The sequence below is a fragment of the Dipteris shenzhenensis genome, chromosome 10 (assembly GCF_047967505.1).
Source record: "Dipteris shenzhenensis isolate YYH24624 ecotype China chromosome 10, Dip_SZ_1.0, whole genome shotgun sequence".
Lineage (NCBI taxonomy): Eukaryota > Viridiplantae > Streptophyta > Polypodiopsida > Gleicheniales > Dipteridaceae > Dipteris > Dipteris shenzhenensis.
In genome coordinates, this window is record NC_141605.1 from 57,075,605 (window position 1) to 57,099,430 (window position 23,826).

The window sequence follows — 23,826 nt, forward strand, 5'->3', positions numbered from 1 at the left end:
CCGCAACAATTGGCTCTTGCACTGAATTTGGAGCTACCTTATTCAGATCAGAAAGGATCATGCTGCTCTGACACCAATGTAACATGCGGGGACTTGTGTGGAAATAGATTAATGCAAATGGAGAACTCAAGCATGAAAGACACCAGAGATCTTTCTAACTATTGTACACTGCTTTACTTATGATGCTGGCATAAATGCATTGACTACTATCTGTACATGAGTGCCAAATCGGCATATAAAACTTAGCTGGAAAACTCCCCTTAACTGCAACTGCAACTGGAAAACTCCCCTTCACTGCAACTGCCGGAGAACTAGCTATGTTGCTGAAACTTGACCTTGCTGCTGTCCGAATCCGCCCATGTGCTGCATGTAGAGGCTGCCAGGACATGCAACCTGTTGGAGGAGGATCACTGCCGTCTCCTGTATGGGCACTGCAAGGGAGCTGCAACAGGCTGGAAGGGGATGGAACTGAATGCTGAAACAAGGGGCAGAGCAACCCCTTTTATAGGCCTGTTTTGGCCGACTAGACTGCCGTACTGGCAGTTTAGGTTGATCAACCTGCTGGTCAGGTCAAACAACGGACTTGGTCGGATCAAATGACCCGACCTGGTCAGCAAATCCTGCTGACCAGTAGCGACCCAGCTGCTCCTTGGTTGGGCTTGTTGGAAGGCCCTCAAAAGGTGGAGAAACTGCTTTTGGATGCTGTGCATACCTGACCGTGCAGCCAAGTGTCACTGCAACCTGTGCCTGGTACTGATGCATAGTCCTCATTGTATTGTATGTTGCTGATATATTGAGCATATAAAACAATGATTCTTTCATGAATCAAGACAAGGAAGACATTTTAACATAAAGATTGCATTATGTTTGGATAGCAAAATCTAAAGGACAACAATAAGATCTCTATAACCCAAACTAAACATGCATGAGAAACCCCTCCAGAAATTTAGAGTGGAGGATTGTAAACCCATGAATACATGACCGAATATAGATGCTAAATTATCACAGAGGAGGATATCTTTGGGGAAGATGGAAACCTATACAAGCAACTAGTTAAAAGCAAAATGTATTTGACCACCACTAGACTGGCCATCGCTTTTTACAAAATGTAGTAATTTATTCCATTCAAAACATACTATACAAGAGGTGGGAGAGTTAAAACTCTGTCCCTGGCCTCTACAATGTGACAGAAAAGCCAAGTGCGTGGTCTATAGATCCACAATATCCCAAGTGGTGTCAAATGGAAAAATAGAGAGCAATCCTAGGTCCTCATGAATGAGATCCATCTCCCTCACGCCATTACAGAGGAATCAGTACATCTCAGATATCAAAGATCCTCACATCTCCCTATGCTATGGGAAGGGTGATAGTATCCCATGATACTCTAACTCTAGTGGCCACTCAACCATCCCCACCACTCCATAGGAAATTCTTGAGCAATCTCCTCATGTATCTGATTCTGTCAGCAAGGAAACACCAACAAGAAGCCACATATCACATGGTTACCAACAACACCTGGTTGAGCACAAGTGCTTTACAACCAATGAAATCCTAGCTCTAATCCAATAGGCTAGCTTCCTTTGTATACTCTCTAACACAGGGGAAAACTATCGATACTGAGCAAGAGACACATCAATACCAAAACCGAAAATCCCAAATCTAGTGGAGGTGCCTTTGGGCACCCAGACAAAGCCTCTGTCAACTCCCTAGTCTGTAGTATGTTGCTCAGCACATGTCCAAATACCTTTTGATTTGTTCCAATTGACAGGTCCTCCTGATGCTAGGCAAGACTCGTCAATGGAAGAAGCAGTGGTAGTCACATTGTGCGGATCACCCTTGGTTGTCACTGATGTATTGTTTGCAAACTCTATATCCCATAACTCCTGCTCCTGCCTGCTTGAGAGAGAAAGCCCAAGAGTGGCCTGACTAGTAGCTTGCATCAAGTAACCCATAGCCTCAGCGCCATAAAAAGAAACATACGGCCTGACTGGTAGCTTGCATACAGTAACCCATAGCCTCAGCCATAAAAAGAAAAAGATATGGTGCAAGAGGGAAGCCTTGATGAACTGATTAGGATAACTGAAATGCACATCCTTTGCCTCCGCACAACACCATCCTACTGGCCGAGGAAGAGTATAGTAAAGATACCCATGATATCCATCTGTCACTAAAACCAGCCAATCCTCCTCATGGTACCCGCCAAGAAACTCCAATCAACTCTGTCATAAGCCTTCTCAAAATTAAGAATTAATTATGTTACCAACAACACCTGGTTGAGCACAAGTGCTCTACAACCAAAGAAATCCTAGTTCTACTCCAATAGGCTAGCTTCCTTTGTATACTCTCTAACACAGGGGAAAACTATCAATACCGAGCACGAGACACATCAATACCAAAACCTAAAAGCCCAAATCTAGTGGAGGTGCCTCTGGGCACCCAAACAAAGCCTCTGTCAACTCCCTAGTCTGGAGTATGCTGCTCAGCACATGTCCAAATACATTTTGATTTGTTTAAATCGACAGGTCCTCCTGATGCTAGGGAAACTCGTCAATGGAAGAAGCAGTGGTAGTCATAATGTGCGGATCACCCTTGGTTGTCACTGATGTATTGTTTGCAAACTCTGTATCCAATAACTCATGTTCCTGCCTGCTCAAGAGAGAAAGCCCCAAAGTGGCCTGACTAGTAGCTTGCATAACGTAAACCATACCCTCAACCTTAAAAAGAAACCCATGGCCTGACTGGTAGCTTGCATAAAGTAACCCATAGCCTCAGCCATAAAAAGAAAAAGATATGGTGCAAGAGGGAAGCCTTGATGAACTGATTAGGATAACTGAAATGCACGTCCTTTGCCTCTGCACAACACCATCCTACTGGCTGAGGGAGAGTATAGGAGAGATACCCATGATATCCATCTGTCACTAAAACCAGCCAATCCTCCTCACAATACCCTCCAGGAAACTCCAATCAGCTCTATCATAAGCCTTCTCAAAATTGAGAAGTAAGTCTGCAATATCATGTTGACTCTCTTGTGCCCAATGTGTAGCCTCCCAAAAGATGAACACTTTGTATAGGACACTCCGATCCTAAACAAAACTTGTCTGTGTATCTCTAATGATAATGGGGTGTAGAAGTCTAAGGCACAAAGCTAGAGTCTCACACTAAAATCTTATAAGCAGTCCCAAGAAGTGTAATCTGTCTCCAGTTCCTCAGAATTGTATTGTCTCCTTTGGGGATGAGACAAACGAGACCAGTACACAAGGGCTCACCCAATAATGATGCTGAAATCTCCTCCAACAATCCAAGTGTCAGCCAAAGGAAGAGACACTTTGAGTTGTTGCCAAAAAGTGTGTTTGAGCCCTGGTGTGATGGGAGCATACACATTGAGAACACCAATAGAGATTTTCTCAACTTGAATAATAATAAAAACCGCCTTGCTCTCCATCAATGTACCCTCTTGAATGATGGCTGAATCTCATTTCGCTAATACCGCTATGAAGACTCCACCTCTGGGGCCATCGACTGCGCTCCAAATAGTCTAGCTCAGACCCTTAAGAACAAACCTGAATTTATCAATCCTAAATTGTGAAAGCTTACGCTTCTGAATGTGACCGTCTGTATCAGTGATGTATCTCTAGCACTTAAAGCCCTTGATATTCCATGACATGACGAACAATTGAGACATACAATTGAAGTGAGGGGGTGCCATTGGCAACTACATGCACATCCCTCAGTGAAGAGGCTGACCATAGGCGTTCAATCAGTGCCACACTTGATTGAACTATACTACAATGGCATCCTCGAGTTGGGAGGTGCACTGTCATCCAACAATATCCTGGATGTCATGCCAACATGCACATCAGTCCAAAGGAATGTCACCATGGACTATGAAAAGTAAGAAAGAGAATGCTTGTCCTCAGAATCTCGGCCAAAATTCCCTCTAACATGTGTGTACCCGGGATCCAAACAGACAATGAAGTGCAAATGTCTGCATCTTGCGCATTGTCTGTCTAGGGATCTCATGATGAATCATCTTCAGAGTCCATGTCTCACTCCCATGTGAGCAAAAGCTACTTGAAGTGGAGTGAAAAATGTGACCCTCTCTGGAACCAACTATAGAACCTAGATGCTACTCTATCTCATCTGACCTTTTGCAAAAAAAGAAAATCAGCTTGAGTTGAAGAAGGTAGCCCTCCTCCATGTCACCTCATAACAAATAAGGCTAGAAGGTAGGGGTGACCACTATCAGCCATTCTATAGACTATCTGGAAAACGATCACCTATTGAGACACATCCTCCCTGAGATTGGAAACTATGTCTGAAATGAGGGGCTAAAGGGGAGCTCTGATCCCTCTCCGAACATAAGTGAGAAGAGGCTCAGAGGCTTGAGATGCAATAGGCGACGAGCATTTTCCGAGCAAAATCTTCCGAGCGTCCAAATGAAGGGAAAAAAAAGCTTCCAACTATATAAAAATATGGCAAAAAAAGATCCGAAAAAAACATAGTTTCCCTTAGAAATATGCAAAGTATTATAGCAATGCCCATTTTATACAAAAATCTTTACATGAATCTTTGGGAATTGTGAGTAACATAATGGGATGACTTTTGAAGAAACCCACATGTAGAGTAGACTTCTTTATGAAAATTCCCTTATGATCCTTCTTACAAATTTTACTTAATAGGGGGTGACATTGAAAACCCTCTCATGAAAGGGTTTATCCAAAGAAACCTCATTGAAGCAAGCCATCAAGGTAGTTTCGCTAGCGAAACCCCTTGGAAGTAGGTCTTCCAAGGTAGTTTCGCTGGCGAAACTACCATGGACAGCACTTTTAAAAGTGGCATAACTTTCACATCGAATGTCCAAATATAGTCATTCAGCCACTCAAATTGATCGGAAAACCCCATTTGAGAACATCTATGGAGTTATATTTTGAAAAATATTGCATATATAGTATTAAATATTAAATCTATTTTATAAGAGTGATATATAAGCCCAAGTTGATACTTATTTATAGTAATTTAAACTTCTTTATAAACATATCCATAAATATCTTGTTATTTATGCTATTAAAACACTAGAAAGCTCTTATCATATTGACATAAATATGTTTAATAAGTGATTATATATGTATAATATTATTACATTGAGAGTGATTATGAGGGATGTTCCTTAAAGGAATTTTTTTTCAACACTTTTTAAAGGTAATAATAGGGGTACAAAGGATGTCTATAAAGAAGAAAATTTATGTTATGTAAAATTGAATGAGTGACAATTCTGTATATTTTTATGATAAAGGGATCTAGTTCTAGTGAAAATGAAAGTGTAAAAACCATGTTTCCTAAGGAAATACAATTTTTTAAATCTCTTGAAAAACACGCTCGGATAAACCTACTCATAGGTTTTTGCTCGTAAAATTTACGCAACCCGATGTGATGTCATCAAAGGAAGGTAACTAAGGGCTGAACCTATCGTACTCTATCTCTATTGCTAGGCACTCCCAATCATCCAATCTATCTAAATACTTTGCCACCGTGCAAGAATAAGACCTCGAACAAGCAAATGAAATATGGGGAATAGGTGAGTCCATCGTCCTCGAACTTGAGGGAGTATCAATGAGGACACACCTCATAGGCACGAATTGGATAGAGCGGGGAGGCAGTGGTGTCTGCATGAACATACTGGAACCTGATCGAGTCCCCTGCAAATCTTCTACAGCAAGGGATTATTCACATGGTGTGGGTGGAATTCTCTGATCGAAATGATGTCTTGATATAAATAAAGTCCACTACTAGGACTCAAGATGGCATCATGTATCAGTACAGTCTCTGGGACTTCCTGTGGTGACCCAAGAAGCGGATTTCGTAACTCAAGCTCTGGATGAGTACAAGGTATAGTGTCCAAATATATGGCAAATCATATAGAATTTCATTGGGAAAAAGTTGAAAGATTTCTTAGATATTTCGAGGATACATCATGGAATAAGAAGTAAATGATCTAAAACAAGAAGGTATAGTGAAAGAAATTCGGATGGATGCGCAAATGTGACTAAAGATCTACTTCTAGGGAATGCTTTCACATTAGATTTGGTTAGATATCATGAAGGAACAAGATGCAATGCACAATTTCTCTATCATGTATGGAACCTGAATATATATGCACCTTGTGAGGCTATGGGGTTAAGGAGAATCTGGAAAAATATTGGGGACAACTCGTCTGGTTATTCTATCCATGGCACTATCAAGATAGCCAAAGATCCAATGATGGATCTTATTCAGACCTAACCTGGAAGAAGCATTTCCTTTTAGATGTTTATACTCTACTTCTAGATGCACATTTTTTTTTTGGGGGGGGGGGGGGGGACATAAAAGAGAAAATGAAGGAAAGCATGAAGGAGTGAAAAGGTACATTTTAACCAAAATGGAATAAAGGCACCACACAAAGTCAAATGAAAAAGATAAGTAGCAAAAAGCAAATTTGGTGCTTTAGAAAGAAAGGTGTATTAACGTCTTCAGGAGACCTCGCGGGTCTATGAGACGAGGTACAAAATATATGTAACCCATACAAGCCACTGTGGGCTGAAGCAAAGGGCTCACTAAGGCCCTTGCTGAGTGCTAAGTGCTAAAAATGCAAAAACCTAGTACAAAATAGTAGGAAAAGAGCAATCAAGTACTGCTCTGAACCAGAGTTCCAAGTACATGTGCAAGCTCTATATAACCCGGCTCCTTGATGGCCCTTTTATGTGATGCAAAGAGCTCATGTATCTGTGTCTGCCGGGTTGTCTCCCGCGGTGGCGGAGTGAGAAAAAACTACAAATAAACATATGCTCTTTCCATGAAGCTACGAAATGTATATTGATAGCTAACAAATCACACTATGAACAAAAAATTCGCAGATTATTTGAAAAGATGTGACCATAACAGATAGATAATTTCACCATAAAATTTAATATGCCACGGATCACATCACAAAACAAAAATGTTTTTAACATAAGATTAAGAAAATAACTCGTTTTTAATTGAGCTGGAACAGCCTGGAAAATTCTCCCGATTGCAACTGAAATAACTGTCATGAGTGATAAAGCAGCAACTGATCCTAGAAGTACCTGCATATGGCAAAATATCAGCAAGCAAGTCAGTCATGCCTCTTTTCATTTACCATACATGAGAGCCATGATACGTTGACAGAATTCATAGCTTGCCAGTCATTCTTTCCACAGTTAGTAAGAAACCATCATTATTAAAGGCATCTTTTCATGGCATGCCCTCAAGTTTTTCAGAAAGGAAAAGAAACATGGTAATGCATGTGTAAAAATGTGCACACATGCACGAACTTAGGCACTTTTATATAGTTCATGGGGAAGGATGTTGCAGATCCCTTTTGGTCCCTTCTTCCTCGTGCTTGTACAGGCAGGCGATGTGGCCAGTCTGTATAACCACAGATCAGGATCTACTGACCTAGTCTGTTACTAACCCGACCAGCAGCAGGTCAGCCAACCTACTGCTCACTTCTTCGGGCCTATCAAAGGCATAGTTACCAGAGGGATCAGGAACATTCTGGAAACATTGGATCCCTGAACGGGAATGTTTCTGGAAGGGGGCACGGGAACAGGGAACAAGAATGCCACATCTATGGTGCATCATACGACACATCATTAAATAACATAAAACTATACTAGAATATGAACGAAACTAACTTTTTACAGCTTTGAACTTTCCATTTCAGCTCTAGAGCTTTGAAAAACACTCATTTCGAACGTTTCATAATCTATGCTTCCCATATGTGGACAACTAACCGAGGTCGCTACCACTGCCTCTTTAGAGACGGCTCCAGGCTCCTTTCCAGATTCCTCGCCTACCCAGATCAGAGATGCCTCGCGGCCTTCATTCACGAGGGGGTCCGACACAAAGAGTACTTACTCAGGCGACAGAGCTTGGCCACATCATCAGACACCTCTCAAAGCAGGATCATAGAGTTCTTCCCATCAAGTGACATTGATCGTCCAGTCTCTAGCCGCAGACGTGACAGAAACCCCGACCCGACGATCACAGCACGACACACAAGACATCGAGGGGACACACAGATCACTCTGGGGGACCTCCTGTCATTATTTAGACCTGGGATATGTCCTACGGGAGTCACAGTGGCTCTGGTCTTGCGTCGAGCCTCGTCCAAGAGACCGAGACGCATGGCACCCCTTGATGGGCGCCAGCGTCCCATCACTGGCAATGCACCAGCTAGGGCGACATGACATACGAGGGATTCCGCTCCGCTCCAGTCCTTTTCTTTTCATTGTTACATCCAAATGTATTTGATTATGTAGATTAGACTTTGGATTCAGCACGGGTGATGATGCTCGTTTCAGTAGCTCCACCCTTATTGTGATTTGTATCAGGTTTTCTTTCAGTCTCATAGACCCATCGGTCTTCCAAAGACTCTAATAAAATTTCTTTCTTTCTTTCTTTCTTTTCTCATCTAGCTAACCTTATGGAGCTTTTGTTGACTTGGGATTTCTTTTCTCAAAAGGTTGCTTGATAGGTCTAGTGAAAGAAAAGAGGTGAGGACATTCCAGGTTGAAGTGCCCTCCATACACATGCACAGATAGGAATAGATGCACACACAAATGTAAACAACAACAATCTCAAAATCTCTATCGCTGACCACAAGCTCTCTTGGAAATGGAGAAAGAAAGTTTATTAAAAGTATTTGGAAGATCAAAAAGGGTCTATGAGACAATGATACAATGAGCTGAGGGGTGAAGCCACTAAGCAGGCATCAGCACCCAGGACGAATACAAAAGAAAGTCCATAATCATGATCATAACGGCGTCGATACATAACGAGAAAACTCTCTAAGCTTATGAAGTGGAACCCGTGAGAGCATCAATCCTACAAGAGGGGCGTCAATATGTGAGGCTGGTGTGGTGGCATAAACCCTTTGATAGAGCGCTAGCAGCTGTCGAGATATGCAGCCCGTCTTAGTGTCCTAGTTGTAGCCCTGCGGTGAACAAGTGCCAAAGTCACTCCTACGGGTCGTGCATCCGGTCTAATAAGCATGGAAGGAAGGTCCCCTAATTTGATCTATGCCTCAATACGTGGTCGCCTCTAATGCGGGAGTACATCATGCCATGCATGCGAAAAAAAACCAGCTCAAAAAGAGCTAACAAAAATCCAAGGTGGAGGTTGAAAATGCCACCTCAACCCTGAAGGAGACTCAGAAAAGAAAGGAGATCCTCTCCAAACTCTGGAACAAGTATCTCTCCTGGCTGTAGCTGCTCTTGAGGATCCCTGCATGCTCACCCAGATGGCCATCAGTCTGTGTATAGTATCAGTCCATATATTCCATCTCATGGTAGTCATAAGAGCATAGTTGTGCGTTGCAAGCAGCTCCTGCAAGCTCCCTCCCCCTTCGTTCCCCGTCTACCCCCCCCTCGCATGCTGCGCGGCCCTCCCTCTCCCTCCGTCAGCTGCTGCCGCGCAGCCAGCCGCCCCCCTCTCCTCATCCTCTGCTCCTCCGCCCGTCGCTCCTCCCCTTTCCTCGCCACACTCCACTCACCTCACCCCGCCTCGCTCCTCTCCACTTCGCTCCACTCACCTCACCCCACCCCGCCTCGACCCGCTCCGCTCCACTCACCTCACCCCCTCTCCACTCACCTCACCCCGCCAAGCTCCACTCACCTCACCCCGCCTCGCTCCGCTCCACTCACCTCACCTCACCCCGCCTCGCACCGCTCTGCTCCGCTCACCTCACCTCACCCCCCTGCCTCGCTCCGCTCCGCTCACCTCACCTCCCCCTCTCTTTCTCCTCCTATTCCCCGCCACCCCTTTAGTCTCCACCTTCTTCCCCCGCCGCTTCCCCATACCTCCCTCCTTCTGTTTCCTTTCCCTTCCCCCGCCTCGGGAGTTCGCAATTAGTCAAGCGATATGGCGGCTACGTGCCCGAAATCGGTGGCCCAGACGGACCCCCCCCCTCCATCAGCCTATCGCGTTACATTGACAGAGCAGGTGAAGCAGGCCGCCACGGACTTCTCCCAGACATCAGTTTATGGGAGGGTCATTGGCTACTCCCCTTCACGAGTAGACATCAGGGACTAGTTGCAGTCCACCCTCTACCTCGAGGACAGTCACATTGAGGAGGTTGCACTCATGAGACGTGGCATTTTCTGGCTTATAAGCTCTCCTCAGCACAGGCTGCGAGCGACATGGTCAGGCGATCCCCTACTTCTGTGGGTGGGAAGATCATCCTCATGGTCCCTTGGTACAGGGGATTCAGTGTAGCGGACTTCGATGCCCGCTTTCGCATTCCTCGCCACCCAGTTACCCTTATCTTCCCAGGTCTCGCAACCGAGCTTCGCCCGATCATCAAGGACCTGGGGGCGCACTTTGGTTGGCCTATGCAAGACACCTACGTTGATGCGGCGGCAGCCCAAGGGGTGCCAGGTGTCAAGGTGGCAGTGCTTGATCCACAGAGCATCCCCTCGGAGTTCGAGATAGAGACAGACATAGGTGTGGTTGAAGCAGCGCGTTCTGGTCACTGGTCGCCCAAACCAGTGTCTGAGATGCCATGGCTTCGGGCACCAGGCTCGCTCATGTCCTCGCTTCACGGGTACAGAACCTCAGAAGACCCCCGTTCAGGCAACTCAGGATACTCCGCACCAGTCAGCGACATCCCCTCCCGAAGGGGAAGGCTGGATGGAGGTCAAACGAAAACGGAAGGGCAACAAAGCAGGCCCCAAAAAACCTGCCCATCTACAGCAAGAGCCCCCCTCCGATGGTCCCTACTCATCAGCAGCCCGGTAAGGGGAAGGAGAAGGGAAAGGAGAAGGTCAGCCAGCCTCCCCCTCATCCCTCACCCCGCGCTCCCCCCCCTCCCCCCTCCTCCTGGATTCTCCGACCCCCACCCCCTCGAGGATCCCCCCCTGCACCAGTGGTTTCCGCTCCACCCTCTTCCTCGAGCATGATCCAGAAGGAATCCCCCCCTCCACCTGCGCCACCTGTAGCCCCGAAGCCAGCACAGACCTCACCCTCACCTATCCCTCCGGGCCCGACGGCGGGGATAGGCCCTTCCCCGCAGGTGGCCAGCACCCCTCCCTCCGGTTCAGACTCCTCATCTTCGTCCCCATGCCCAAGGGCTGCTCCTAGAGCTCTTCCATTGGAGTTTTACCGAGCAGGTCCTTGGGACTACTTGGATGCAGCGGGTATTGGCTCCTTTCCCGCATGCCTAGACATCAGCATCTTCTTCCTCCGCAAGGGGGCGGAGGGTAAGGTGTCCATCCTTGCTCCGCACGATGGTCCTAGCTATTCCTTCACTATCTCCAGTGAAGGGAATGAGCAATGGACGAATGAAAATGTTTGGGAGACGATACGAGACCAGACCCAGGAGCAGGTGCAGGACTGGATTGGTAGCAGAGCAGCGGAGCTTCTTCAGCAGCAGTGGCAAGAGGGTGATGTTCGTCTGCGTTGGCACCACAGCACCAAACGTTTCCGACTCTTGGTCATTATTAGACCACCGCTGGAGTGGGCCTACGCGGAAGGGCTTCGCCCCTGGAGGACTTCAGAGGTTGCGGGCTTCTACAGCATTTCCTTGGCAAAGGCGTCGAGCTGGTTAGAGAGAGCTTACCACCACGGGATGAAGGGCCTTTCCCCTCTGCTGAAGGTTTTAGAGGATGGGTCCGATGATCCGGCCTCTCCTTCGAAACCTTCACAGAAGCGCCTTCGTCTCCACACAGGACATCCTCCGACCACTTCGACTTCGACCGCAAGCAGACAGCTGTTTGTGGCCCACCTTCCCTCCTCATGAGTTTACGCATTATCTCTTGGAACGTTAACGGGTTCCACTCATCAAGCACCCGTGGTCCCAGGAAGATGGTGCTCAGACAGGAGCCCTAGCCAGCCTTGGTGGGAAAGGTAGATGTGCTCCTACTATAGGAACACAAGCTTTCGGCTTCACAGACCAGTATTTGTGGGAAGGTCCTCACAGGATGCTCCCACACCTACTGGGAACCTTCGATTGGCGAGCAGGGGAGGAGCGGGGGTGTCTGTACCTCCATCGACACTTCTCTAGTTCAGCATGTGTGTGGTTTTGGCACTTTGATCCCAGGACGTGCGCTTTGGGTGGGCTTGCATATTGAGGGATCCCGCATCGGCATCCTCAATATCTACGCCCCGACTGATCTCAGACGTAGATCCGTTTTTTGGAGATCCTTGACAGACCTGTTGCCAGAGATGGACTCTTGGAGTGTAGGAGGGGACTTCAACAACCTTGAGACCTTAGAGGATCAGCAGGGAAGGGGCCCAGAGTTCCTCGGTATAGCTCAGGCAGAGCAGGCAGATTGGGACTCCTTCCTCTTCGCAGTGGGAGGTCGGGACAGTTGGAGGGAGCCTTCCTTTCGCAGATGGCCTGGGAGTCTGGACTTCTCTTGGGGTTACAGGAGGGAGGGAGGCAGACTTCTGGAGCGGCTGGACCGTTTCTATGTCAGTGATTGGGCGCTTGGCAAAGGAGGAGAGTCGGGAGTGGTTCCAGGGACGACATTTTCAGACCATGCCCCAGTCATCCTAGTCCTGGACTCAGCCTCTCAGTCCTCACCTCCACGTTCATGCCGGATCCCAGACTCCATCTACACCAGAGCAGCGGTTCACAGCAGGATAGTGGACCTATGGGAGCGGGATTGGGACCCTACCAGGGATATGGCAGCACAGGTAGCTCAGGCGCTTGCTGAGTCTAGCCGCATTTGCCAGCAGGAGGCGATTCAGGTCAGACAGCGGTGTTGGGCGCGGGAGAGGGATCTCAGACGTGATCTCGCCTCGATTCAGAGGAGGATGCAGCAGTCTTCTCCAGGCTCTGAGGAGCTCAGACAGCAGGAGGTTCGGGCCCGAGCCATGCTAGAGGCGATCACCCAGTGTCGCTCAGAGTTTTCATTTCATGCTTCCAAGTCCTTCTGGGCTAGGAAAGGCGACAGGATGTGCAGAGAGTTCTTCAGGACTCATGGACAGAGGTCAATAGGGGAATAGCTCCGTTCTCTTAGGGCGCAGGATGGTAGTGTCAGGACAGATCCAGATGAGGTCCGGGACTTGGCGACAAACTTCTACAGATCATTATTCCAGCAGGAGCCCCCAAACCCTCGTGGCCGCATTTGCAGGGAGGAGGTGTGGAGATCTACACCACGACTCATGCAGCCCAGCATGAGCGACGCCCTTCTCGCCCCTTTCACTGTTGCAGAGATGCAGGATGCGGTGAGCGCTATTGATGGGCAGAAATGCCCAGGTGAGGATGGCCTCTCTAGAGCTTTCTTCACCACCTTTTGGGAGCAGATCCACCGGCCCTTGCTCGCAGCCTTCCAGCACATCTTCTCCAGCGGGCAGATGCCAGAGAGCCTTGCGGCAGGCCTAATTTGCCTCATCCCCAAAGGGGGGGACCGCCAGGAGATCAGACAGTGGCGCCCAATCACCCTCCTCCCGACCGCCTACAAAATCCTCGCCAAGATGATCAGCAACCGCATCCGCCCCCTGCTACACGACTTGATTCATGACACCCAAACCGGTTTTGTCCAAGACCGCACCATCTTGGACAACATCTTCACTTTCTCAGAGGCGACGGAATGGGCCCAGCACAGTGGCCAGCAACTTGCCATACTTCTTCTCGACTTTGAGAAGGCATACGATAGGGTAGACTGATCCTTCTTGGAAGGTACACTCGCTCGATTCGGTTTCCCGGACGAGTGGATCAGAGGTATTGCTAGCCTTTACAGATCGGCCTCCAGTCGGGTTATCATTAGCGGCAGGATGGGGGAGAGATTCACACTCGAGCGCTCGGTGCGTCAGGGCTGTCCATTAGCGCCTTACCTCTTCCTATTTTTTGCGGAGGCCATGACACACTTCCTTCGAGCCCGTACCACTGGTCTTCGCGGGATGCATCTCCCTATTCGAGAGGATGCCGAGCTGCTGGACTTTGAGTATGCAGATGACACAGCCCTATATGTGCAGGATGATGTCAAGTCACTGGAGCGAGTGAGACTGTCCCTAGAGATTTTTTGCCTTGCCGCTGGAGCGAAAATCAACTGGCATAAGTCAGTTGGTTTTCTTACGGATCCGGGAGCCAGCTCACAGTGGGGTATTTTCCTAGGGTTTCACTGGATCCCTAGAGGACAGACGACACGATACCTGGGATTCCAGGTAGGCTTGGACATCACACCGGCTCAGCAGTTCTTGCCGGTCCTAGCCTCCATACGACGAAAGCTTGCTTTCTGGAGCACGGCTCGGCTTTCCTTGGCAGGCAGGGCCCTTGTGGTCAACCAGGTCCTTCTTGCCACTGCTTGGTATGTGGCCTCTTGCTGGTGTTTCTCGAGGTCTTGTGTAGCCCAGCTGAGGAGACTGGTGTGGAACTTCCTATGGTCTGGTTCAGACGGCGGCACCACCAGAGCTAGGGTCGCCTGGCAGATGGTCAGGCCGAGGGCGGCCTCAGCATCATAGATCCAGAACTGCAGAGTCAGGCACTTCTTGGTAAGCTAGTCATCCGCGGTCTGACCCCAGGAGGACAGACGTGGAAGCTCTTGCTATAGCATGGTCTCAGTGCGTGTACTCCCCAGAGAGGGGGTGTTTGGCAGCCTTCTATCCGATGGATCTTCACTTCAGCTCCTTTGACTCAGCCCCGTTCACCCTTCCTCCGTAGCCTCATTTCGGTCTGAAGGAAGTTGCGACACAACCTTTCCCAGGTTCCCCCTAGCTGCCGAGAGGAGACAGACAGACAGCCCCTGATCTGGAGCAGCCAGGTGACAGATGATACAGGTCGTCAGCTTGGAGAGAGATCCCATATCCCTTGGGCGCTCTGGTCACATGGGCCCGCGCGCTCGCTCCGGGTTTGGAGGGACGTCTACAGTCAGCTGAGCCCAGGCGAGAGCTGGCAGCAGCAGTAGGTACGGCACATGGGATCCAGGCTCGGCGAGCGGAGATTGATGCTGCCATCCCTGCAGGTTGGAGGATTCCCGTAGGCACCAGACAGCTCTTCCCGGGAGATGAGAGGTGGCTAGGACAGTTCACTCCACGAGGCATTCCTTTGGTGGTGGCAGGCCTCTTCTCGGACTCCTCGGTACACTTCTCCATCACTGATGACAGTCGCCTATAGAGCAGAGAGGCCGTGATCGACCCCCAGCTTCCCTGGCAGCGCCTTCGCATTGTAGGGCTGCAAGGGAAGACATGGCATTTAGACCCCCTGATTATGCAGGACCAGGATTGGAGACTCTGGATATGGGAGGACCGTTCCTTGTCAGAGGTAGAGTGGGATCCAGGGGAGTGGCGTTGGCCACCATCGGATGTGAAGATAGTGGGAGAGAGGGAAGGAGTCTCACTTGCGGCTTTCTCAGATGCACAATGGGGGAATACACACAAAGGTGGAGGCTGAAAACAGTTTTCCTCTTCTTAGTTGTGTAAGCCAAAAGAACTCTAGTATAAAGAAGTAGAAGAACCCTATATGTGGGTCTCAAACCAAACTCAACTAACTAAGGTGGCATACTAACTGAGCCACAAACTAGAGTAGATAAGGATAGCTGTCATCCAGCTATTATTCGTAGGCGGTGTACCAACCGCGTCTGCAACTAACAAGTCGGTGACATAAATGCACAACGGTCACCCTGGCATATCGCAAGTAGAGCTCGATATCTCAACACTCCCCCTCGAGCTCAATCCCAATTCCTGCACACCAAGCAGGTCTCTGAACTTGCACAACTTCTCTGCGCCCAATGCTTTTGTGAATATGTCAGCTACCTGATCCTCTGTGCTGACATAAACTAGATCAATAAGACCTAGTAAAACCTTCTCCCGCACATAGTGATAATGCACCTCAATGTGCTTTGTTCTAGCATGATAGACTGGGTTATTTGTCAAGTGTATGCTGCTCATGTTGTCACAATAAATGACAACTGGCCCATCTGTAGACTGATGCATATCATAGAGTAGCTTATGCAACCAAGCTACCTCGCATGCAGCCATTGCTACACCCCTGTACTCAGCCTCTGTGCTCAACAAGGCAACTGTAGGCTGTTTCTTGCTGCTCCAAGTGACTGTAGCACTCCCAAAAGAGAACACATATCCACTGGTAGATCGTCTATCAGAAATACCACTAGCCCAATCAGCATCAGTGTATCCATGCAACTGTATCTGAACCCCAGCCTCATAAAATAGTCCATACTGTAATGTGGACTTCACATACCTGAGTATGTATCTAGCTGCATCCAAATGCGGTTTCCTTGGAGCCTGCATAAACTAACTTACCAATCCAACAGCATAGCTTAAATCTGGCCTGGTAATAGTCATATAAATCAAACTTCCTACTATGCGTCTGTACATAGTAGGATCTTCCAGAAGCTCACCTGCATCTGTGCTCAGCTTCACATTCTGCTCCAAAGGAACTGAAATAGGCTTACAGCCTGTCATCCCATATTTGGACAGCATGTCCAATCCATACTGCCTCTGCAAGAGCTGTATCCCACTTGGTGATCTAATCACCTCAATGCCCAAGAAATAACGCAGCTCTCCCAAATCCTTCATCTCAAACTTCTGCTTCAATAGCATTTTCACATGAAGGATATCTTCATCAATATCACCTGTGATGATCAAATCATCAACATAAATGACAAGCAGCATAATCCCTTTCTCTGTTTTTCTCACATAGAGTGAGAAATCTGCCTTGGAAATCTGAAAGCCAATAGTGACAAGATATTGTCCTATCTTGTCAGACTATGCTCTAGGTGCTTGCTTCAAGCCATACAAGGCTTTCTTCAACCTGCAAACAAACTCAGGATGAAGAGCATGAACATAACCTGGTGGCTGCTCCATAAAGACCTCTTCTTGCAAATCACCATGCAAGAAGGCATTCTTTACATCCATCTGGTGTAAAGACTATCCCTTTGATGCAGCCATAGCAATGACTGCTCTTACAGTTGCCATCCTTGCAACTGGACTGAATGTTTCTTCATAATCAATGCCGTATGTCTGTGCATACCCCTTGACAACTAATCTTGCCTTGTATATGTTCACAGAACCATCTGCATTGTGCTTGATCTTATAAACCCACTTACAGCCAATTGCATTCTTGTCTTTACGCAAAGGCACCAATTCCCATGTAGCATTTTCTTCCAAGGTATCCATTTCTTCATCCATGGCTTTCTCCCATTTTTCATTTCCCATGGCTTGCTCAAAAGAAGTAGAATCTGGTTCCTGTATCACTTTGACCATATAGGCATAGTGAATGGCTGTAAATCCATCATATTTCAGCCTATCCACAGGATACCTAACCCTGGTAGACCTGCGCAAAATAGGCTCACTTCCAGGTGCTCTCAAAACATCCCTGGTCTTCCTTACTCCTGGTGTAACAACAGAAGGAATACCCAACTCATCATCAATGCTCTGTTCTGAGCCACTGGATTCACCATCCACATAAGAGTGACCTGCATTCACATCAAACATGGACTGATCTACCTTCTCTTTTCCTTTTCGTGATACCTGCGTACCACTATCTGCATTGCTTTGAGGAGATTCTCCTGATCTCAATCTGCCTGTCCATGGCGAAGTATGTGAACCACTGCTAGAGGACACTGCAGGTCCACTGATATTTTGTGATTGTTGCTGTGAATTCTGTGGAGCATTACCATTTTGTGCATCTACATCAATCATCACATTTATTGGTTTATACCAGCTGCTCATCTCATAAAAAACAACATCTCTGCTCACTGTAAACTTACGAGTAGAAGGGTTATAGCATCTATACCCTTTCTGCTGCAGAGAATAACCAATAAAGACGCACTTCTCAGCTTTTGGATCCAACTTGGACCTCAACTCATCTAGCACATGGACATAGGCAATGCAACAAAAAATTTTCAAATGAGAAATGTCTGGTTTTCTACCAGTATACATCTCCTCTGGCGTCATGCCATGTATTGCTGCAGTGGGAGTCCTGTTCATTATGTAAACTGCTGTAGCAACTGCTTCAGCCCAATAATAATCTGGTAGATCTTTTTCATTTAGCAGGGCCCGAGATACCTCTCCAATATGCCTGTTTTTCCTTTCTGCAAGTCCATTTTGCTGTGGGGTATGACTGCATGAATATTGCTACTTTATGCCATGCTCCTGCAAGAACCTTGCAAACTCATTTGAGAGGTACTCTCCCCCTCCATCTGACCTTAGGCATTTTATTTGCAGGCCTGTTTCTTTTTCAACCATAGCTTTAAAAGCTTTGAAGTGCCCAAACACTTCACTTTTCTTTTTCATAAAATACATCCAAAGTTTTCTGCTGAAGTCATCAATAAATGTGACAAAGTAGTGACAGCCTCCAATAGATGCAGCTTTAGTAGTCCACACATCAGAGTAGATTAATTCCAATGGCTTTTTACTCTCTTGAACATGCCTAGGAAATGGTTTCCTTGCCTCTGTTTTCCAAATTGACAGGCTTCACAAACCTTATGCATTTCTGCAACCTTGAATTTAGGCAATCCTGCAACAATATTTTGGGCTTGCATTGATTTAAGTCGCTGTATATTAACATGACCAATGCGTTTATGCCAGATATCAATATCTGCAACTACACCAGTCCCATGTGCAAACATTGCTGCACTCAATTCAGGCATATCCGCATCCAACGTAAACATCCTGTCCTTCTTCTTTCCTTTTGCTATCAAGCGACCGTTATTTTTCATATCCTCAACAAAGCATCCATGAGGATTAAATCTGACCTGCAAGCCCTGCTCAACCATTTGACCAACAGAAACCAAGTTCTTGGTGATGTTCGGGACATGAAATACATCGGACAGGTATTTCTTTTTCCATCCTGCATAGACAAAGGAATTTTACCAATTTGCACAATAGGATGTGCAGTATCATCACCAGTCTCCACAAATCCTGGTTTTTCCATTTTCCTTGCATCCTGCATCCATTCTACATGACCTGTCATGTGGTTTGAAGCACCTGAGTCAACATACCACACATCATTTCGTTCTTCTGCACTTGTTACAGAATTGGTCATATGCTGCACCATAAATAGATGCTCATTTTGTTCATCACCCTGTCTATTGGAAGATGCATAATTGCCTTGCTGCAATTTTCCATTCATAATGTCATTCTGCTTTTTGTAGCAGTCCTTAGCCATATGACCCATTTTACCACAGTAGTAGCATTCAACATTGCTGTTTGTATTTTGGCCTCTCTGCCATCCACCACGGCCTCTTTGGCTCCCCCTGCCTCTAGAGTTACCATGTCCTCCTCCATAGGACTGGTTTTCTTGAGTTTGCTGCATATTCTGATTTCTACCACGGCCTCCAGATCGGCCTCCTCTACCTCTGCCTCTACCTCTTCCAGCATTTGAGTAGAAGACAGTTTCTTTTGAAGTTCCTCCTGAAGAAGATGCACCCCCATTTCTCTGCTCTTCAGAAATTAGAAGAGCAAACAACTCTTCAAAATCACGAAATTTTTCACGGACAGCAATGGATGTCCGGAACTATGCATAATCCTTTCCTAGACCATTCAAGGTCACAGAAACTAGATCATCATCTTCCACTGCGACCCAATGGAAGCAAGTGCATCTGCAATTTTCTTCACCTTCATGTGGTAGTCATTTATGCTCAAATTTTCTCTCTGCACATTGTGCAACTCCTATTTGAGCTGCATTTTCCTGGCTTGCGTATTTGTGCTGTACATTTTTGCCAAAGTATCCCATGCCTCCTTTGGCGTACTTGCATCCTGAATATGCACAATCATAGAGTCCGAAATACTGATAGACAGCCAGTACATAACTTTTCTAGCTCTCTCATGCCATCCTTTAATTGCCTGCATTTCCTGTTGATTGGGAACATTAGGAAGAACAAGTTCTTCTTCATTTCCTGTAATGAACTCCCAATAGCCTTTTCCCATAAGGAAATTCGTCATTCTAAACTTCCATGCCTGGAAGTTGTTCTTGTCAAGCTTTTCAGTGACAATCTGTGAAAGAGAATCAGATGCCATTACAGAACACTGCAAAATATTCTGTCACTGCAAAAAACACAGCTTTTGCCTCACACGGGCAGATCTGCAAAACTGACAAAAGTGGTATTTGACCACGCAGTCACTTCCTAGTGACGATTTTGCATCAACAGGCAACAAGCATGATTCTGCAACTCCCAATATCTCTGCACACAGGCATACGATGCAATTTCTGTGGCAACTTTTCACCGACCAGCCGAGCAGTGGTCGCACAGCAAAAACAGGCCTTTTTTCTAAGTGCCTGCGAAGAACTTCCGTCTTCAAAACGGGCCCCGAAATGGCCTCGAATCAGAAAAATAAAGTCACCAAGGGTTTTTTCCTCTCCCATAGCATATACTTCTCTCTCGCCACACCACGAAGGGCATCTCAATCTAAGACAGTGCACTCTTGCACTTCTGGCTGTGCTACCTACAGAGATTTGCTCCCAAACTCGAAATAGGAAAGCAACACTGGTCCTCTTACCAGGACACCGCGAACTTGGTTTGCTTTCTTGAGCTCCTTACCACGAACAAGGCTCTGATACCATGTGAAGATAGTGGGAGAGAGGGAAGGAGTCTCACTTGCGGCTTTCTCACATGCACAATGGGGGAATACACACAAAGGTGGAGGCTGAACACAGTTTTCCTCTTCTTAGTTGTGTAAGCCAAAAGAACTCTAGTACAAAGAAATAAAAGAACCCCATATGTGGGTCTCAAACCAAACTCAACTAACTAAGGTGGCATACTAACTGAGCCACAAACTAGAGTAGATAAGGATAGCTGTCATCTAGCTATTATTCGTGGGCGGTGTACCAACCACGTCTGCAACTAACAAGTCGGTGACATAAATGCACAACGGTCACCCTGGCATATCGCAAGTAGAGCTCGATATCTCAACATCGGAGACCTCAGAGAACCCTACGCCCTTCTTTTCTTACAGTGCACGCACGGGTCGGTGTGCTCTTGGGGCTCTCCAGTGTGGGCTACCCACACAGGCACATACGTGGTATGCCCAGGGGATATCCTTGGTCTTTCTTCGCACTTTCTACAAGACTCTTTGGACTAGCTGGCGTCCAAGGAAGATCTCCTACTTGCTTTGGATGGTGGCACACAAGGGGCTTCCAGTTGGCAGCTGGCTGAGACAGATGGGACAGGAGGGGCATTGCCAGATGTGTTTTCAAGAGGAGGAGTCCCTGAAGCATTGCCTTTGGAGCTGCTCGCATGCGCAGACGGTTTGGAAGGGAATCATGGGGATCTTAGCTAGGGCTACACCCGAGCTAGGACCGATCACTTGGGGAGCCGTTTGTTGGTGCAGCACTGAGCCGGGACATCACTTGGCCTATGAGTTCTCTAGACAGGATCCCATCTTTTCATCACGCAGGCCACTTGGGCATACATGGACAGCTTCCCTTGGCATCTGACAGAGACAGATGCAGGAGCGATGCCTCAGCACCCAGTTTGGGAGATCATAGGGAGCATCGCAGGCGGCCATCTGGACTTCCAGATGCGCGCAGACTGTAGGAGCTCAGACTACTTCTACTACCCAGACCTTAGCAGATATCTGGAGCACGGTCATTCACACGCTCAAGGGTCAGTGGTATCAGATTCAGGGAGAGTCCCGGGTAGGGAAGGAAAAGAGACGATGTTTCCTTCGCGACTGGGACCACCGGGAGTTATTCTTCCAGCACTCCACTCAGAGTCTTCAGTGGCATTACGCCCCTCCACCGTGGCTGTTTGTCCACTCTCCGATGATTATGCCCTAAGAGACTTGTATTTAGCATTTTGACTTCTCGGGCTGAATCCGTTTTGTGATTACAGCCCGCTAGCCCTTAGGCCTTCTTGTACTCTCGCTTTCAAGTAATATAACTAGCACTACTTTTTGCGCAAAAAAAAAGTATCAGTCCATATACTGGCCATAGACTGAGAACGGTGAACCTGGGAACCCTCCATCGCCTCCGTACATCTGGCCCTCAAAATATGCCAAGCTACAATGCCAGACAGAGGAGGCGGGCAGGGAGAGGAGAAAGAAGAGGCACGAGAGGAGAAGGAAGGGGTCTGGGAGGAGAATGGAGTAGTAGAGCGGGGGAGGGGGAGGGAGAGAGGGGGGGCGGGAAGGAGCGAGAAGGGGGGGAAGGGGGGTGGGATGGGATGGGGTAGGGGGCGGGATGGGGAGGGGAAGGGGTGCGAGGGGAAGGGGCAGGGAAGGGGGCGGGATGGGGTGGGAAGGGGTAGGAGAGCAGGCCGGGGCAGAGGGGGTTGGAGGCGGGAAGGGAGGGCAGGGGAGGAGGGGCTGCGAGGGAGAGGAGGGAGAGGGTAGAGGGGAGAGGGAGGGAGAGGCTGAGGAGGGGCTGCAAGGGAGGGTGGAGAGGGAGGGGAAAGGGAGGGAGGACTGCAAGGGAGAGGGAGAGGGCTGAAGGGGACGGCGGAGGGGCAGCCAAGAGCGGGGAGGAGCAGCAGCAGTGATTAGAGAGTTCCTGTACACTCTCCACTAGGGGGGTGTTAAGGATGTTGTGATGAAGCTTCATAATGGCCGAACGAAGATCATGAGTGTCTATGCACTGAATTCATTGAATATGGGATTATTATCCTAGCCCCAATCCTAGCTAAGCTCTTTAAGAAGGTTGTTTGCCTTGGCTTCCCACACACCTAGACTATCAATACTATCTCACCCATCCACAAGACAGGGGATCCCATGAGCCCGGGGAACTACAAGATCATTATGATTGGGCATGTCATGTCCAAGATTTATGCATCAATGCTTGATTCTGAGGTCAATCGATTCACAGAGCTGCAAGGGCATAGAGCATATGGACAGGCCGGATTCTGACATGATCATGGAACCATGGATCACATTCTCATGCTCAGATGTATTATTGAGGAGGCGAGGGCATGGAGGCAGAGGGTTTATTGTTGCTTCATGGATTTCCGCAAAACCTTTGATATGATTCCACTAGAGGTGCGCACAAGCAGATACAAGGCAATTTTTTGGCTATTGCTTTGATTGCCACTGCTTGTATGAAGAGCCACTATGTTATAAGGATGCTTTTGATAGCAGAGAATGGACAGATGCTACGAATGCTAAGCTTGAGTCCATTCATGCAAATGGCACTTGAGAGTTGTGTGACTTGCTTGCAAGCAAGCATGCTATAGGCACAAAATGGGTTTACAAGGTCAAACGAAAAGCTGATGGCAGCGTTGACCGCTTCAAAGCTCGTCTTGTTGCAAAGGGTTATGCACAGCAGCATGGCATTGATTTTGAAGAGACCTTTACTCCCACCTCACACATCACGCCCATACGGTGCACCATTGCTCTTGCATCCCATAGACATTGGGAGGTGCATCAGTTGGACATTAAGACTGCCTTCCTTCATGGTGATTTACAGGAAGAGGTCTATGTCACTCAGCTTCTTGGCTTTGAGAGAAAAGGTTCTGAAAATCAAGTTTGCTGGCTCAAAAAGGCCCTTTATGGATTGAAGCAGGCACCCCGGGCATGGTATGCCAAGATACATGCATATTTACAGCCTGTGGCTTTCAGAACAGCCATACAAAAGCAACTCTTTATGTTTGAAAGAGTGCTACATAATTTTTAATTCTCATTCTTCATGTGGATGACATGCTTGTCACTGGGCGCCATGGGCCATATTGTGAAGTAATGAATATTTGTTATATTTTGAGCTCGTGGAGCTATGTTGAGTAATCCCTCTAAATGTGGACAAGGGATGCTTTTGGATGTATTATTATTGGCTCTTTGCTTTTTGGAATTACAATTATAAAGACTCTACATGGGAAGCAAGAGCCACCATCTAGGGGGGGCAGTTTGGACCCCATCCAGTGTCGCTCTCTCTTTCTC

At 47.5% G+C, this 23,826-nt stretch overlaps 1 protein-coding gene across 2 annotated transcripts in view; it reads right to left on the reverse strand.

Moving 5' to 3' along the window:
* LOC147898008 (protein PAM71-homolog, chloroplastic-like) overlaps positions 1 to 23,826 on the reverse strand; it is an 88,468-nt gene that overhangs the window by 41,518 nt on the left and 23,124 nt on the right. For both annotated transcript variants that reach the window (XM_087380729.1, XM_087380728.1), the window contains exon 5: positions 7,004 to 7,100. In XM_087380729.1, coding sequence (XP_087236855.1) covers positions 7,004 to 7,100 — 97 coding nt within the window. The remainder of the gene's footprint in view (positions 1 to 7,003; positions 7,101 to 23,826) is intronic.